We start from the raw sequence: 16,418 nt of genomic DNA, 5'->3' as shown, positions 1-16,418 counted from the left end.
TAGAAACTAACACAGCATTGTAAAGCAACTATACTCCAATAAAAATTAATTTTTAAAAAAGTGCATAATTGTGAAAAATCAGAAATACAGTTATAAAGAAGCTATACTAAAAGCTTCAGAGAGGAGAAACAAACAAACCAAAATTCTTATACAAAGAATCAAAAACTATAATGGCAAAAGACTTCCCAGGAAGTACTACAAATAAGACTATAAAGCAATACCTTCAGAATTTTGGGGGGAAATGATTTCAGTATAGAATTCTATACCCAGCCAAATTATCATTTAAGTATGTGGGAAGAATAATGACATTTTCATACATGTAAGGACTCAAAAAATTATCTCCCGTGCACTCTTACTTAATAAACAATTCAGGATGCCATTTACCGAAGTTAAAGAGTACCAAAAAAGTAGGGAATCTAGCACAGTGGAGAAGTAGAGGGAATTCCCACGACAACAACCAAGTAGCAGATCTAAGAGCCACCTCCAGATTAGAGTAGTTCTTTTCACAAAGGCACAGTCAGCTCTCCAGGCCATGCTTGTCTTCAGGATGTGTTCATGCTTGTGTTCAGAATGGAAACTCTTTTCTTTCTCTTCTTCTTGAAGGGAGTGCCTTTCTCATTTGTCTGTCTAGCTCTAATTTGCACTAACAGTGCCTGGGTAGGTTAGTAGTCAAGCCTGGCTGTTACAAAAGTCTAAGAATCCAATAGTGGGAGATTGAAACAAGGTATTAACAGGAGCATAAAAGAAAAAAACAGGTTAAGGAACGTGGGGAAGTTAGACTGAATGTGGAGAAGGGGATGTCTGAGGATATCTCCCAGATTTCTGGCATAGGCCACTGGATTAATGATAGTGTCATTAATGGACATAACAACGCAGCAGATGTTAGTTCAAAATAAAAATGAGTTCAGTTTTGGATATGTGGACTTTGAAGTAAAACTAGATGGACAGGTTCTAGAACTGAAGCCCAGGATAGAGGTTCATTCATTCATTCTATACTCATTATCTATTAGGATTACAGAGGTAAATAAGACTCACTTCCTTCCCTTAAAAAAGCTCATAATGTAGAAGGGGAGACAAACACATAAGCAAATAATTCATAATGTAGTGTGGTAATTTAAATATGTGCAAGGTATAGTGATAGCTTAGAGGAGGGAATGTTTTGCCTTGTCCCGGTGCAGGTGGGGAGTGTGAGGTTCAGTAAATATTCCTGGAGGAATGAGCTAAAAAGCAATTTGACTAGCAGACAAGGCAAGAGAGAATATTCCAGCATATACAAAGGTACATCCTGAACATTTTACTCAGGTACCAAAAATAGTTTACTATTATTTATGCATAAGGTACAAAGAAGAAAGTGAAACTGAGAAGATAGACAAGTGTCACATCCTAAGGAACTTGGAGTTTTTGCTGAGGCAGTGAGAAGCCACTGAAGTGGTTTAAAAAGGGTCAAGGTGGATACTGGGATTCACCAATTGTTGCTTCCAAAGAGAATTCTGGTCCTTCCTAGAGCTCACTGGGAGAGAGAACATAGTCCCCTATCTTCCTCTTCCTAAAGTAAGGTGACAATTCTCTTATGAAGATTTTAATTGTTAGCAATGATGAGGAAATAAATAAGGAGTAAAATGGCCCCTTGTTCTCCCCAATTTTTTTTTTTACTGAAACCCTTCAGAGCAGTGATTTGAAATACTATCCATCACAGCACCCTCCTCTTATTAAAAAAAGAAAATTCTAAATGCTTATTTTACTACCTAAAATGAAATTCCTATAGCTATTATAACCTACCTGTGGTGGGCTAAATAACGGCCCCCTAAAACATATGCAAATTCTAATCCCTGTGAATGTTATCATTTATGGCAAAAAAGGACTTCACAAGGGAGATTATTCTGGTGGACTCTTTGGAGTCACATGTATCACAGAGGGAGAGCACAGACAGAAGAGGAGAAGGTAATATGACCACAGAGGCAGAGGTAAGAGTGATTTGGCCACAAATCAAGTCATGCCAGCTGTCACTGGAAGCTGGAAGAGGCAAGGAACAGATTTTCTCTAGCGCCTCTAGAGGGATTGTGGCCTTGCTAGTACCTTGATACTGACCCAGTGAGACTGATTTTGGCCTTCTGACCTCCAGAACTGTAAGAAAATAAATTTCTGTTTGTTTGTTTTTTAAGTAAATTTATTTATTTATTTATTTTTGGCTGTGTCGGGTCTTCGTTGCTGCGCAAGGGGTTTCTCTAGTTGCAGCAAGTGGGGGCTACTCTTCGTTGCAGTGTGCGGGCTTCTCATTGCGGTGGCTTCTCTTGTTGCAGAGCATGGACTCTAGGCATGTGGTCTTCAGTAGTTGTAGCACGAGGGGTCAGTAGTTGTGGCTCGCGGGCCCTAGAGCACAGGCTCTGTATTTGTGGTGCACGGGCTTAGTTGCTTCACAGCATGTGGGATCTCCCTGGACCAGGGCTCGAACCCGTATCCCCTGCATTAGCAGGCAGATTCTTAACTACTGTGCCACCAGGGAGGTACCTGAATTTCTGTTGTTTTAAGTCACCAAATTTGTCATACTTTGTTACAGCAGCCATAGGAAATTAACACAGTATTTATACATAATATAATGCCATGTAGCAAAGTAAAGGAGAAACAAAAGCAAAATAAATGCTGTTGGTGATGTGATTTTCCTAAATGGTGAACAGTTTTTGGCAAATTTCCAAACAAAACCAAACATCCATTTACGTGGTAATTGTATTCCTGGAAAATTTAGTGTATATTGAAAGCATTAACCATTGTTTTCTCAGCATCTACCAAACTGTGCTTGACATACAGAGGATACTTAATAAAAGCTGGATACGTGGGTGATGAATGGCTTAGAGCTACAGAGGGACTATTTTAAAAGTTCCAAAATTAACACACAAGGCAAAAATTATATATAGTCAAAAGTACCTTTGAAAATTTCTTGTATGGTCTATAAAATAGAGTGTACAACATTTACATGATATGTTGGACACCAATACACCATTTCTCAATAACGTTGAGGGCCTTTTATTTTTCCCCAGCTTTGGTCTGGGCGCTGTGTGAAGGATATGGATTGCTAAGGTCACAAGGAATCCCCTTCAGCACTGTGAGATGCTGTCACTGTGAGAGCGAATGAGATTGAACCTGATTGAAAGACAGTAGATTCCTATTTCCTATTCCTATTTCCCATCTCAATTTGTTTATTGTTTGGAGTGACAGTCAGATTTCCCAACTATTTATAATTTTGTATCTTTTTCTTGTGATTAGTGAGCATAGTTCAATATTCTCACAATTAAGTGGGCTGTTTATGTGACTCCATCTTCATTGAATGGTGTTCTTGTCTCATCCTTTCTGCTAGTAAGTTCTCATCTTGCCTTGATTCTTCTCCCCCAGGGGCATTTGGCAGTGTCTAAAGACATTTCTGGTTGTCACGGCTGAGAATTGTAGGGCAGGGTGAGGTTCTACTAGCATCTAGTGAGTAGAGGCCAAGGATGCTTCTAAACATCCTACAGTGCACAGGACAGCCCCCCACTGCAAACAGTTATCCAGGCCAAAAATGTCAGTAGTGGCAGGATGAGAAACCCTAGGCTAGATTGTGTGCATACCCTGCTCTTGTAGTGATTATCCCTTCCTATCGTTTGCCTTGATGGCAGAATGTTTCCTGTAGCAGAACTGAACTTTTTGTTATTGGGCTGCAGGGAAGGATGGGTGTGAGTCTCTGCAGGGTTAAACATATTTTTAAATTAACCTCCTCTTTTAATTTTATCAAGGTAATAACAGTCACACACACGTGTATGTACATGCGTACGTGTGTGTGCACTTGCGCAGGAGGACTTGAAGCACTTCCCCGCTCATTCTTCCCCACATCTAGTTCCATTTCACAGGGTTAGCAACATTTAGTTTTCATTTTGAATTCTTTTGGGGAGTTACCTTCCTAAGTCTAAATAATATTCTTCTACTGTTATTTATTGATTTAAATTTTATCTGTTGACACCTCATTATGAAAGGTGAAGATTTACCTCAGGTGCACTAATCCTTCCCCTTCTAATTTTCATTAGTTTGTATTCAATAATTATTTCACTGATTATTTGTAACTGTAAACAATACATTTATTTATTTATTTATTAAAAATTATCTATTTATTTATTTATTTTTGGCTGTGTTGGGTCTTCGTTGCTGCACGCGGGCTTTCTCTAGTTGCGGTGAGTGGGGGCTACACCTCGTTGCGGTGCGTGGACTTCTCATTGCTGTGGCTTCTCTTGTTGCGGAGCACGGGCTCTAGGCGCACGGGCCTCAGTAGTTGTGGCTTGTGGGCTCTAGAGCACAGGCTCAGTATAAACAATATATTTAAAGTTTTCTTTTTGTTTCATGGACTTTAGATGGTGTGTCTTGACTCTGCTATGTTGTATGTATTAGTGCTCCTATCCTTGCTTTCCCCTGTTCTCTTTCTATTTCCCATAGTCCTTCTGCTGTACCCTTATATTGTCAAGGTTGATAATATTTATTTTGTTTTGTAATCATATGTAAGTCATTCATTTTTTATGTATAAGTTGAGTCTAAAGTTGAAAACCAGTGAATAACATTTATAGGTTATGAATGACTGTAAATCTTGTTCACTGCAGAAACAAGCAGTATGTTGGGATCCTAGAACTTTTTCTCTGCCTGCAGTATCTCACCTCTGTGAAATTGAAAGGAGAATGTTCCTTCTACTCTAGCATTCTATTTTCTTTTACTACATCAGGTGCTCTAAAATCATGCCACATTTAGTTGCTAAACTGACATTTACATACATTTTAAGAAAGACCAGAAGTGGTGATACAATTGCATAGTAGACGTTCAATAAATGAATGGCTTGCATGACACTCTTACAGAGAAAAAAGACAAGAGGAAAATGAAGGAAAACATGAGAAAGAAAAGAATTTCAAAATAAGGGTGCATTCCAAATGGCCTGCTTTCTGAGAGTTGAACTGTATTTGAATAACTCATGTCCCTCAATCCAGTTCCAAAGATAATATTGCTGCTGCTGAAACTTGGGCTTTGTACTGTAACCAGAGTTTATTAATTGTCCTATTTCATTGAGGAAAAAATGCAAAGCAGACGGAACACTGGAGTAACTAGCTGGAAATATTCCACTACTTCATGGGAAGCAGCTTTCCAAACGATTCCTGTGGAGGCCAAACTCTTGGTCTAGCCAAAATAGCACTAAAGTGTGCCTTGATGGTACATTAAAGAAGAAATTTTTCCCCAATTTACTTGATTAAGATTTACAGCCTTTCCGTCCCCTCAAAACCATAGCATTGATTTCTTCAATATCAAAATATAATTTCCTAAAATAGATTGCTAATGACTGCTTTCAGTTATTTATTTAAGGATTGTGCCAAGTACTGCTTGTATGAATTCCTGTAAAAGGCCAAATTAAATTCATAATTTTCATAATTAATGTTATTCCTCTTCTGTAAGAATTTGCTATTAATGTGACTGGTCATCACCACGTCTCATTTTGATAGCTCTCAAAACATCTTTTACTTTATAAATAAGATATTAAAACATTGATCATATGAAAGTGTTTTGCTTTATAGATCATATTCAATCAAATCCTATGTTTTTCACTTAATATTGACATTTTTCATGTTATTATAAACATAGTTTTTAATGGCTACATATTATTCTACTAGATATACCTACCATAATTTACTTAACCACTTTACCATTATTGAGCATTTAGGTAGTCTTTTTTTCAATGTAAATAATGCACAATGAGTATCTTTGCATATAATGATTTCTCTGATGTTAGTCTTATTTCCTAAGATGCAAGCTCTCAGGGGTCAAATATTATAAATATTTTCAAGGTTCATTGGTCAAATTACATTCCAAAGTCAGTTCCAATTTACACTGTTACCAGCATCTTAATTGTCCAAATGGTAGAGCAGAATTTTCAAAGTATTTCACTAGTGTTGTTTCGGTTTGTATGTCACGATGATCCAGAAAACCATTAAAAAGTGAATATGTGGAGATAAAACATTTGACTGACTGTGTACATATTTTAACTTAGCAAAGCCTCGAAGTTAAGCCAGAAGCCATTGTTCATACTAATGATGTCTCAGACATGGAAAAGTACTTCTAATTTTTGCAACATAAAAGAAGTAAGATGACAGTGACAGAACTGAATGACTAGCCAGACCTGCTGACTTGAAAGGTAGAGTTAGGATTTGAACATAGTAGTAAGTCTCCATTTAAAAGTCTAAACTTTGTTCACTCTGAATTTGGGACTTTGCTGTACTTAAAGGTATTTTTATAACACTAGAAAATAATAGAGAACAAATGTGAGATTGCTAAAATATAAGCCACAATTGTCAGAAGTTGCAATTACAACTATCTTCATTAAGCTGTTAGTTTGATTATATTTTCTGGAGTAATAAATGTTATATTCTAATTTAAAATTAAGATAAATGTTTAATTTATTTAAATTTAGATAATTGAAATACCAATTCTTTTTGGAATATTTCAATATTATTTTTGCTTATCGGAAAGTTATTTGCTTTTTATGTTTACTAATATACAATCTATATTTGTTTTCTGCTATTTGAAAATAAAACAAATCCTAGTCAAACTTTTTAAAGAGTATTATCTTGATAACTTGCTCCCTGACTAAAAATCTAATGCAAAATAGATCATTTAATTTTTTTTAAAATTTTAAAATATTTATTTATTTATTTTGGCTGTGCTGGGTTTTAGCTGCAGCACACAGGATCTTCGTTGCGGCATGTGGGATCTTTTAGTTGCAGCATGTGGGATCTTAGTTGCGGCATGCATGTGGGATCTAGTTCCCTGAACAGGGATCGAAACCAGGCCCCCTGCATTGGGAGCGTGGAGTCTTACCCGCTGGACCACCAGGGAAGTCCCCAAAATAGATCATTTTAAAAGCAAGTTATGTGGTATATTTCCATATGTAACACTGAAAAACCTCCTTGCTTTAAGTCCTTGGAAGGAAAGTTTTTTTAAAGAACAAACACTTTCAACAGTAATGTGAAAGAGGGATGCTGAAAATGAACAATGATGTTCCTTTAATCTCGTGCCTCATAGTGACAGATCATAAACCTTCTGGAGGCTTGGTTCACATACACATAATATGTAACAAAATTACCTTCTTAATGTCAAATTAGATAGAAGCTAACATTTAGAGAATTTTCTGTTTTAATATATATACCAAGGCTTTGCAATGTTAAATATAAGAAATTGTGCCCCTATATAACATTATCACTTAATTATATTTAGGAATATGAAAACAAACTAGTAAAGATTTATTGGTTGAAATAATTATTAATTTTTGTGTTAACATTCACTTTAGAACATGTGTATTTGAAAAAAAGAATTTCAGCATTTCACATAGGAGGAAAAAAATCCAGTTCTTAGTTTTTTAACTCTGCTTTGTAATTTTATGTTCTAAAATATATCTACAGTCTACCTCTCTAAGATTATTATTGAAGTCTTTCATTGTTAAAGCATAAAGGTTCCTACTTATAATCAAGTTATATGTTCCAAATTCAAAATTAAATTGGCCTTGCCCACTGTTGAGCAGTTTGTAAATACATTTTAAAAAATAGCTGTGTTGGGACTTCCTTGGTGCTTCAGTGGTTAAGACTCCATGCTCCCACTGCAAGAGGCACAGGTTCGATCCCTGGTCGCAGAGCTAAGATCCCGCGTGCCACACGATGCGGCCAAAAAAATAAAACAATAAAACAAAAAAGTAAAATAAAATATAGCTGTGTCATCCAAAAAGTTTTGAAATTCTTCTATCTACTCTGATAATAAATTAAAGTTTAAAAAAGTTTAAAATGTTAAAAATTTTTGTTCTTAAGTAAAACTTATTTTTTTTAGCATTTCACCGTTTTCTTTCTGACTTTGTAATAGTTATAACATGTACAGACCATATGTGGTTTTCAAAATGCTTATTTTTTCATACGTGGTAGACTTTGTTTATGAAAGTATAGGGGAGTTTTTTGTTAATGTAGTGGTAAAGAAACCTATGTATATCTTGAGAGCATATATTAAAAACTTTCTTTAAGAAATGATGAGACATATCTTTGACTCAATAGGAAATGTGTGTTGCTATTAGCAAGCCTTAGTATCTGCTTTTTTTTTTTTTCAGTGTAAGCACTGTAAGGTTAAGGGCTTTTCAAATTTAGGATTATATAAATGTTTTTACTTCTCTTATTTTTACCTGTGACATCACTAGTTATAACATGAAGCTTTATCATCTGAGGACACATTTGGTTCTTTTATGAGCCATTTAATTTTCATCTTTTCTGTGATCACACTTCTTGAACATGTGGAATGAAAATGTAATTTCATACTCTTTGTGATGAAAAAGAAAAAATATACCCTTATTGCAGGATGAGGGTATTGTTTCTGTCATGAATACATTATCATATCCTAGGTAGCCTGGAAGAGTGAATGTCTCTGAAAGTATGATACAACTTTTGTACTTTATCAAGTTTTATTTACACAGGCAGTTTTCAGAAACTGTTGCCAATGAAAACTTACATTTGGACAGTGTAGTCTGCAAGTACTGTTTAGTGAGAAGTGGGTTGTTCTTGAGTAATTATTCTATTTGAATTTATGCAGCCTGGGTAGTTGTTAGACAACCTTGGTAATTGCTAAGCTCTACTTACTCTAAGAGGACGCTGTCTTTATGGATCGTAAGTTTTCAGGTTTCCCCCAAAGTCATTACTTCTGCTTTAAATTTAATGTGACAATCCAATAGCTATCAGGTAGTAGTGGAATAGCTTTCTTCTGTGTAAGACTTGGCACACAAATAGTTTTGTGTAAAAATAACAGTTATAATTTCTCTTAACAGCTGTGACATCTTATGAAGATCTTGGACTCTTTGCATTTGGATTACCTGGAAAGGTAATTTTTTTTTTCTCCTTGCTGTGTCCAAAATCCTGAAAGGAATTTTTCCTTCCATTTCCAGTTAGAAAAGACAAGTATATATCAGAGAAAGAAATTAAGGGAATAAAAGGAAACTAAAGTGAAGAAAGAGAATGATGGGAGCAGGAAGAGAGAGAAGAAATCTCTGTGCCCTTCCTAAAAATACATTGATAAATTTAACTCAACACTTAAATTTTTTTAGTGTTTTTTACCCTAATGAAGGAGAACAATGACTTGTATAATTTGAAATCCGTAACAATGGCCTGCTTTAAGTTTTTCTTATTAATTTTGATTATATTATCTGGGAAAATTCTCGTGAAGACAGGACAAGACAGAGCATAGAATTAAACTTATAGCATGTTTAAAAAAACTGATAATTAGAAGATCATATCATTTAAGAGCTGAACAGTGCTAAAAGATGATCTAGATGTCCCCTCATTTATAGGTTAGGAAATTAAGGCCCAGAGAAGGGAAGGGGCCTATTTGTCTACAATTACTTAGGCCAGTATTACATAGGACTCCAGACTCAAAATCTACTACTGTTCCTCCTTAGAATAAGAGAAATAACAACAGTATTTATTGGGCATTCATCTATGATAGGCATACTAAACTAATTTAATGGGTAGTGGAAATACTGTCTTCTTCCACAGGTAATCAGTAGTTAAATATTATTGTTAGTGCTTTAATAATTTTTTATTTCTGAAGAGTTATCATACTTCTAAAACCCATTTATGTGTTGGCTCCAAACAGGACTTTTTCTTTTTATTTGTAAATCTGTTGTTTGTATTTTTTGTTTACTTTGCTTTTAATATGAAACGATGCTGTATTTGTAGATGGCCGAACTAACTTCTAAGAAGTGAGTTTGGGAGGGAAAAGATACAGCTATGTAATGGTGGGGAATGTGTATTTACATTCAAATTAACTTTGGTTTTAAAGCACAGAAGAGAATATTTAAATCATACTATGTAACCTCATGGTTTGGAGCGTCTCTCTTTTTTTTTTTTTTTTTGTGGTGCGCGGGCCTCTCTCTGCTGTGGCCTCTCCCGTTGCGGAGCACAGGCTCCGGACACGCAGACTCAGCGGCCACAGCTCACAGGCCCAGCCGCTCCGCGGCATGTGGGATATTCCCGGACCGGGGCACGAACCCGCGTCTCCTGCATCGGCAGGCGGACTCTCAACCACTGCGCCACCAAGGAAGCCCTGGAGTTTATTTTAATAGCCTGAAACTTGAACTAAATGGAGACTATGTTTCTTTTGAGGGTAAAGGTTTTTGTTAATAATCTAAACATTTTCTCTTTCTTGAAGATCAGGATGTTTGGTATAATCATGATCAATTAACTATATCCAGTTTAATCAAGGAAGAAGAAAATGTTATTTATATAAGAAAGCTCTCCAATTAATTTAATATAATCTGTAAACATGACTAAGCATCATCACTGTTATTTCACATTGGTGTTTCCTGCATTCCTTGGATAGCAGCAGACTCTACAAGAAGAACATGGATTATTGAGAGTCCCCTCTTTCTAAAACTCTACAATAGTTGCATTATCATTTTAATGTATGCACACAGTTCTTAGTAGGCAGATACACAGACAGAGAATACTCTAAATGAGTTGTTTGTTTAATATTTTCTCTCAACTTCCACAGTTGGGTTGAAACGTTCCTATTTCCTTCTTTCCAGATATTATATGAATATGGATATGACATGATAGGGTAACATTGTTCTGAAAACTAAATATTTTTGAAATGCTTTGAACTTTTTAAGGAAAATTTTTAATTGTTTATAAATGGATTTATGTACTTGTCAAACAAATGTTTATTGAGCAAATACCATGTGCCATGCACTGTGCTAGGCACTGGAAATATCAATAGATCTATAGATCAATAGATTGATAGAAAGATATACTGACTTTCTAGATTGAATAAGCTGATATTATTGCTTTTTGCAGCATATTCTTAGAAAAATCCAAATTTCATGTGTGATTGACAATAGGTATCAATTACATATGAAAGATAGTATACAAAATTTCAAAAAAGTCTTTTCACAAATAACTGTGAGTGACACTTTGGAACTAATTTTTAAATGGGTTGATATGCAGAGATTTTTCTGGAAAATGTTAGAGTGGTAGTTACCCCATTCAAAGACACCTTGCCAAGTGTTTCTATCATTATCCCTGCTTTCCAGACCCCAAGGCTTCTAGGTCTCAGTAACTTAGTTTATTCCCAGGATAGGCAAATGCTGTGTTGCTGATGGAATTTCTAGGAGAGGAAGGGTCATCTCTTCCCAGTCCATGTAGTAATAATCTTAGATAGCTAGTCAGCTCAAAACATACATTGGAGGTACAGATCCACCAAGATATAAGTGACTGAAAGACCCGAGTGGAAGCAGAATGTTTAATCATTTCTCCTGAGTACATCTGATGACCAAGAATGGATAAAGTGCTATGTTGAGTTTCCCAGGAATGTCATCAAAGATCACAAGTTAGCAAGCCTGCAGGCTGAACATAGTCCTCAGGCATATTTTGTTTGGCTCAAATCTTTTTTATTTTTAGCTGATTGCCAACAAAGAGTTATGACATTTTAAAAGAATTCAATTTCTGACTTTTCTTGAAAAAGCAGAAGATTGAGCTACACTGGATTCACATTCTCACATGTCAGCAACTGGCCAGAGCTGTGCAGCAGCTGCCCCATTTTGAAACAGGAGGACTTCTCCAATATATTACACTCTTTACCACCTCCTGTTGTCTTGCACTCAGTCCACTTCATATTATTGAGTTTGAAACATTTCGCTTCAATTTTCAGATGTGATAATATGTGGGCTCTATAGCGTTTTCTGCTCTAGATTTTATTAATCCCGGCGACAGAGATGTTCAAGGCTTGGTGTATGCCAAGCTGACACACTCTGCAGACTATATTATTCCCTTCTATGCAGTACGGCATTGACACAACACACCTCAAACTGTCTCAGTCTACCTAACAAAGCAAAGTCATAAAACCAGTAAAAAAGGGAGAATGAGAGCAGATAGATTCAATTTCAGTTTTTTGGTACTTTGATAACCATTGATTACTAGCTTTTTAACACTTTTAACTGTTTAAAAATGACTGCCAATAAAACTTACAAAAGTGTTCTTTATAATAACCATGAAACTATTAAAGAAAGCCTTTTATGTGATGATTGTTAGTTTTATATATTACAAATGGCTGGCAAAGTGTATTCTTTTCAGTTTCTCTTCACTCAATTTCTGCATCTGTTTTTAAGTCATAGTTATTAGATTTTAATAAAATACTGATCCTTTTGTATTATTTCCCCTTTCATCTTCTGAATACATTTGTTCTTTTTCAGGTGGTGGTAGCAGGCACCATAATAATTCAGAATATTGGAGGTAAGCAATTGAAAGTGCACTGCTTATGCGTAAATGTGATGGAAATGATTTCCTCCTTTGGTTTCTTCCTTACTACAGGTCTAGCTGGGAACCTGAACCTCTGTAGACATAGGTGTCTCAGAAGCCCTGTGTGTTGTCCTCATTACTCTTTTTTTTTTTTTAATCCTTTTTAGCAGCTCTTGTAGGACAATAGTTTCTAAATTCAGTTGCAGCTAAACCCTTGATTTCAATCTTGTTATTAGGTCTGCAACACACCTCTAAAGCATGGGCTTTCTGTAGTTGTAATAGTGGTGAGGTACAGCTTGGAAAAACTCTCCAGGTGATTCCGAAGTATTTCCCCTCTACTTTTGTCCTGGTCACCCCCAGTGGCGTGTACTGCTTTAGAGGGAGTGGTGTTCCATGGCTGTGTCAGGTGTGGAAAGGCAATCTCCTTTTGTAACCAAGACATTGAAAATGACCACGTGGTTTAAAAAATAAACAAACTTGGGCTTCCCTGGTGGTGCAGTGGTTAAGAATCCGCCTGCCAATGCAAGGAACACGGGTTCAAGCCCTGGTCCGGGAAGATCCCACATGCCGCGGAGCAACTAAGCCCATGCGCCACAACTCCTGAGCCTAAGCGCCTAGAGCCCATGCTCCGCAACAAGAGAAGCCACTGCAATGAGAAGCCCGCACCCTCCAACGAACAGTAGCCCCTGCTCGCCACAACTAGAGAAAGCCCGTGCACAGCAACGAAGACCCAACACAGCCAAAAATAAATAAATAAAATAAATTTATAAAAAAAATAAACAAACTTGAGACAAATGAAAAGTATTCTCACATTTATCTTGCATCTTGTTCCCATTAAAAAATGATCCTGATATCAAGAACTATGTAGAAACAAAAATTACTTTTAATTATTGATAGTTATTGACTAAATGTATTAAACATTTAAATCCAAAATACTATGGGAATCATGTTTGTATATGTTGTAAAGAAGTTACAAATGCTGAACAATATCTTAATTTTTTTTTACCATTGACTGGAGTGCTAAATAAATACTTTTACTTTAAGGTTAAATACACAGAGAAGGTTGATATGCACTTTGGATCTTATTCAAGAAGGTACAGTCAGAGGAAATTTTAATCTTATTTCTTATCTGTGACAGTTCAAAATAATTTAAAGATGACAGCTTTAATAAAGTTTAACTGATACTTGAGATCTGAGCTATTTCACTTTAAGTATTGTTCAACAAAATTCCATCTTTAATGAGTTTCTTGGTCAAGGAAAAAATTAACATTCCAACAATAAGTTGTATTTGCCATTGTTTTGGAAATCCTAGACATTCATGTTTTAATTCTTTGAATTTTCAGGGCAAAAAAATATATTATTGAAGGAGAAGAATGCTTTCTTGGATGTCGTACCAAATAATTTCCTTGTTAACACACACTTCACTCTTCACATTAGCAGTTAGTAACCAGTCTCTTACCTAATGAATCTATATAATATCATTGATTTTAAGATCTACTTTGGAATACTTTATTTTAGCAAATATGTATTGCTTAAATGTGCACTTGTAATGTTGCTAATGTGAAAGTATGTTTTGATATTTTCAATTCCTTATTTTCCTCTCTATATGATTAGTAAGAACCATCAAGCACATTTTATTTGGATTAGGGTTAACTATTGTTTATTTTATGTAGAGTTTTCAACCCAGGACTTTGGATCTAAATTTGTGACTGGCAAAATGCCTGCTGTTGTATTCTCTGTATCCTTCACCCTGATCTCTTCCTTGTTCCCTAATCTGGTGTGCAACTGTTATTGTATATGACTCTATTTTAGCACTTGCTGTTATTAGGTTGAAGTTATCTCTGTATATGCTTTTACTTCCCCACTATATTGTCAGCTCCTCCAAGGCAAGGATTATGTCTTACTTCTCTTTGTAGTCCCAGAACCTAGCACAATACTTGGAACTGGATAAACCTTTTTTTTAAGCTTAATGGAGCTGAATATGATTTATATGTGCTATTTCCAAGTACTTTTTACTATTCTAGCTATATTTATCAAGAAGAAAAGGGGACTTCTAGACTGATCACTAGCTTTAACTATTTGAAAAGCTGAACATGAAATATAGAAAGATACTAGACTAATTTAGTACTGTTCTGGAGGGCAGAACTGGTTCTAATGGGTAGAACTCTACAGTGAAGCTGGTCTGGTTTCATTTGGAATGCTAAGCTGTGTGATAATGGAGATGGCCTACACTCCTTTGAAAAAGCTCTGTATCCCTGAAAACATTCAAACAGAGCTGGTTGGTCAGTTGTCAGAATGTTCTAGAAAGAATTCCTTCATTCGGTGGCAGATAAATCATCAGTTCTTCCAACTCTGTTTGTTGATTTGCTTGCTTGCTTTGTTTCAGAAACTTTTTTTAAAAAGTGACTTAGAAGCAATCACAGAAATTTTTAATGTCCCTCAAATTCAGAAAAGCTGGTAATGCTTATTCAGTTTTTAGAATAATGTCCTCATGATTTTCTTCACATTGGTTAAAAGTTTATTTATTGAAAGCCCACTAAATAATAACTGAAACATATTTTCGGAGCTTTTTTTTCTTTTGTCTTAGCAAGATGTGCATATAATCATTCCTTTATTATAAAAGAATTGGAAGCTTGCTCTTGTGAGCAGAACACTGGGTTGGAAGTCAGATATGTTGAATTCTGTCTGCTGCAGTCTCTGCCATTGGGTAGCCATGTGTGTTGGGAAAATTCCTCTCAGCTTCAGTTTCCTCTTTGTTAAATTGCTGGGGGTAGGATGGGAAAAGCACGAAGCTTAAGGTCCCTTCTTACCACAAAAGTCACCTTCTAATTTAGCACTTTGATAGGCATGTTAATTCCTTCAGAGCATTAAAATATTTTTATTACAGGAAAGTTTTGTGGGAGGGTTATGCTTGGTTCAAAAGATGTTTTGGTCTTTTCTTAGGTATCTTTAACAAGTCAGAAACTATTGCTCTAAAAGCTTTCATGGATGCTGTTCTTTTTCAGAAAGGGGAGTCTCAGTTCTTAGAACTACCCTTTAGGGCAGCCGCTGAGCCTCTGAGGTTAAAATCTAGGAACTCCAGGCTTACGAAGTAATTTCTTGATTAATCTAAGCTAGGTCTGTGGAAGCCCTTAACAGCACTAAGCCATGTATGCTTGAGAAGAAACAGCATACCTATTTGGGAGGATCTTTAATATGTTGTGCGTATGACTTTTTTTTTTTTTTTTTTTTTTTTTTTGCGGTACACAGGCCTCTCACTGTTGTGGCCTCTCCCGTTGCGGAGCACAGGCTCCGGACACGCAGGCTCAGCGGTCATGGCTCAAGGGCCCAGCCGCTCCTCAGCATGTGGGATCTTCCCGGACCGGGGCACAAACCCGTGTCCCCTGCATCGGCAGGCGGACTCTCAACCACTGCGCCACCAGGGAAGCCCCATATGACTTATTTAATGTTATTCTTTAAAAATGGATTTTGACTTTTCTCTTTGTTAATTGGATATTTATAAGACGATATGAAGTGTATAGCATCAGATTAAATTTTTGCACTTCTTACATGCCTATCTGCATATGTAATATAGTTCAGATAGCATTTTTGAAAGATAGTATATTCACTATTAGTATAAATGCTTGGAGTTTTTCAGTGGTTGTTTAGAAATGAAAAATAATATAATAGATTGTCTTTAGGTCAAGCCTCCTCCTAGACACTTTAATTATACTTACAACAGCTCTTCAGGGTAGATGATATCCTCGTTTTACAGAGGTTGAAATCAGTGCTCAGAAGGGATAAATGACTTGCTTACCTTTACCCCTTAATACAGCCAGGTCTCAAATCTCACTTTGTCTACTTCTAAAGGCTTTGTTCTTTCTGCTCTGATATAGTAAATGCTTGAAAAGCTATGAAAAGATTAAATGTTGAGGATTTTTTAAACTCCTTGGGGACAGGAACTATGTGTTTTCATAACTTGACCTAGTTTCTGGTAGAGGAACTCAATAAATAATATTTGTTGAATGAATGAGACAATTTAAAAAATTCTGTTTAAAAGCCTAAGATTTTGCTTCAAGGAGACAATTTTATATACTATATAAATGATAGAAAGAAACTTGAAAG

General features: G+C 35.9%; 1 protein-coding gene across 1 annotated transcript in view; it reads left to right on the top strand.

Annotated features, from left to right (window-relative positions):
• SLC38A6 (solute carrier family 38 member 6) overlaps nt 1-16,418 on the top strand; it is a 74,532-nt gene that overhangs the window by 17,083 nt on the left and 41,031 nt on the right. The window contains exons 4-5 of the mRNA XM_060096096.1: nt 8,852-8,904; nt 12,269-12,308. Coding sequence (XP_059952079.1) covers nt 8,852-8,904; nt 12,269-12,308 — 93 coding nt within the window. The remainder of the gene's footprint in view (nt 1-8,851; nt 8,905-12,268; nt 12,309-16,418) is intronic.

This window comes from Mesoplodon densirostris, chromosome 4 (assembly GCF_025265405.1).
Source record: "Mesoplodon densirostris isolate mMesDen1 chromosome 4, mMesDen1 primary haplotype, whole genome shotgun sequence".
NCBI lineage: Eukaryota > Metazoa > Chordata > Mammalia > Artiodactyla > Ziphiidae > Mesoplodon > Mesoplodon densirostris.
This window is presented reverse-complemented; position numbering and strand designations above follow the sequence as displayed.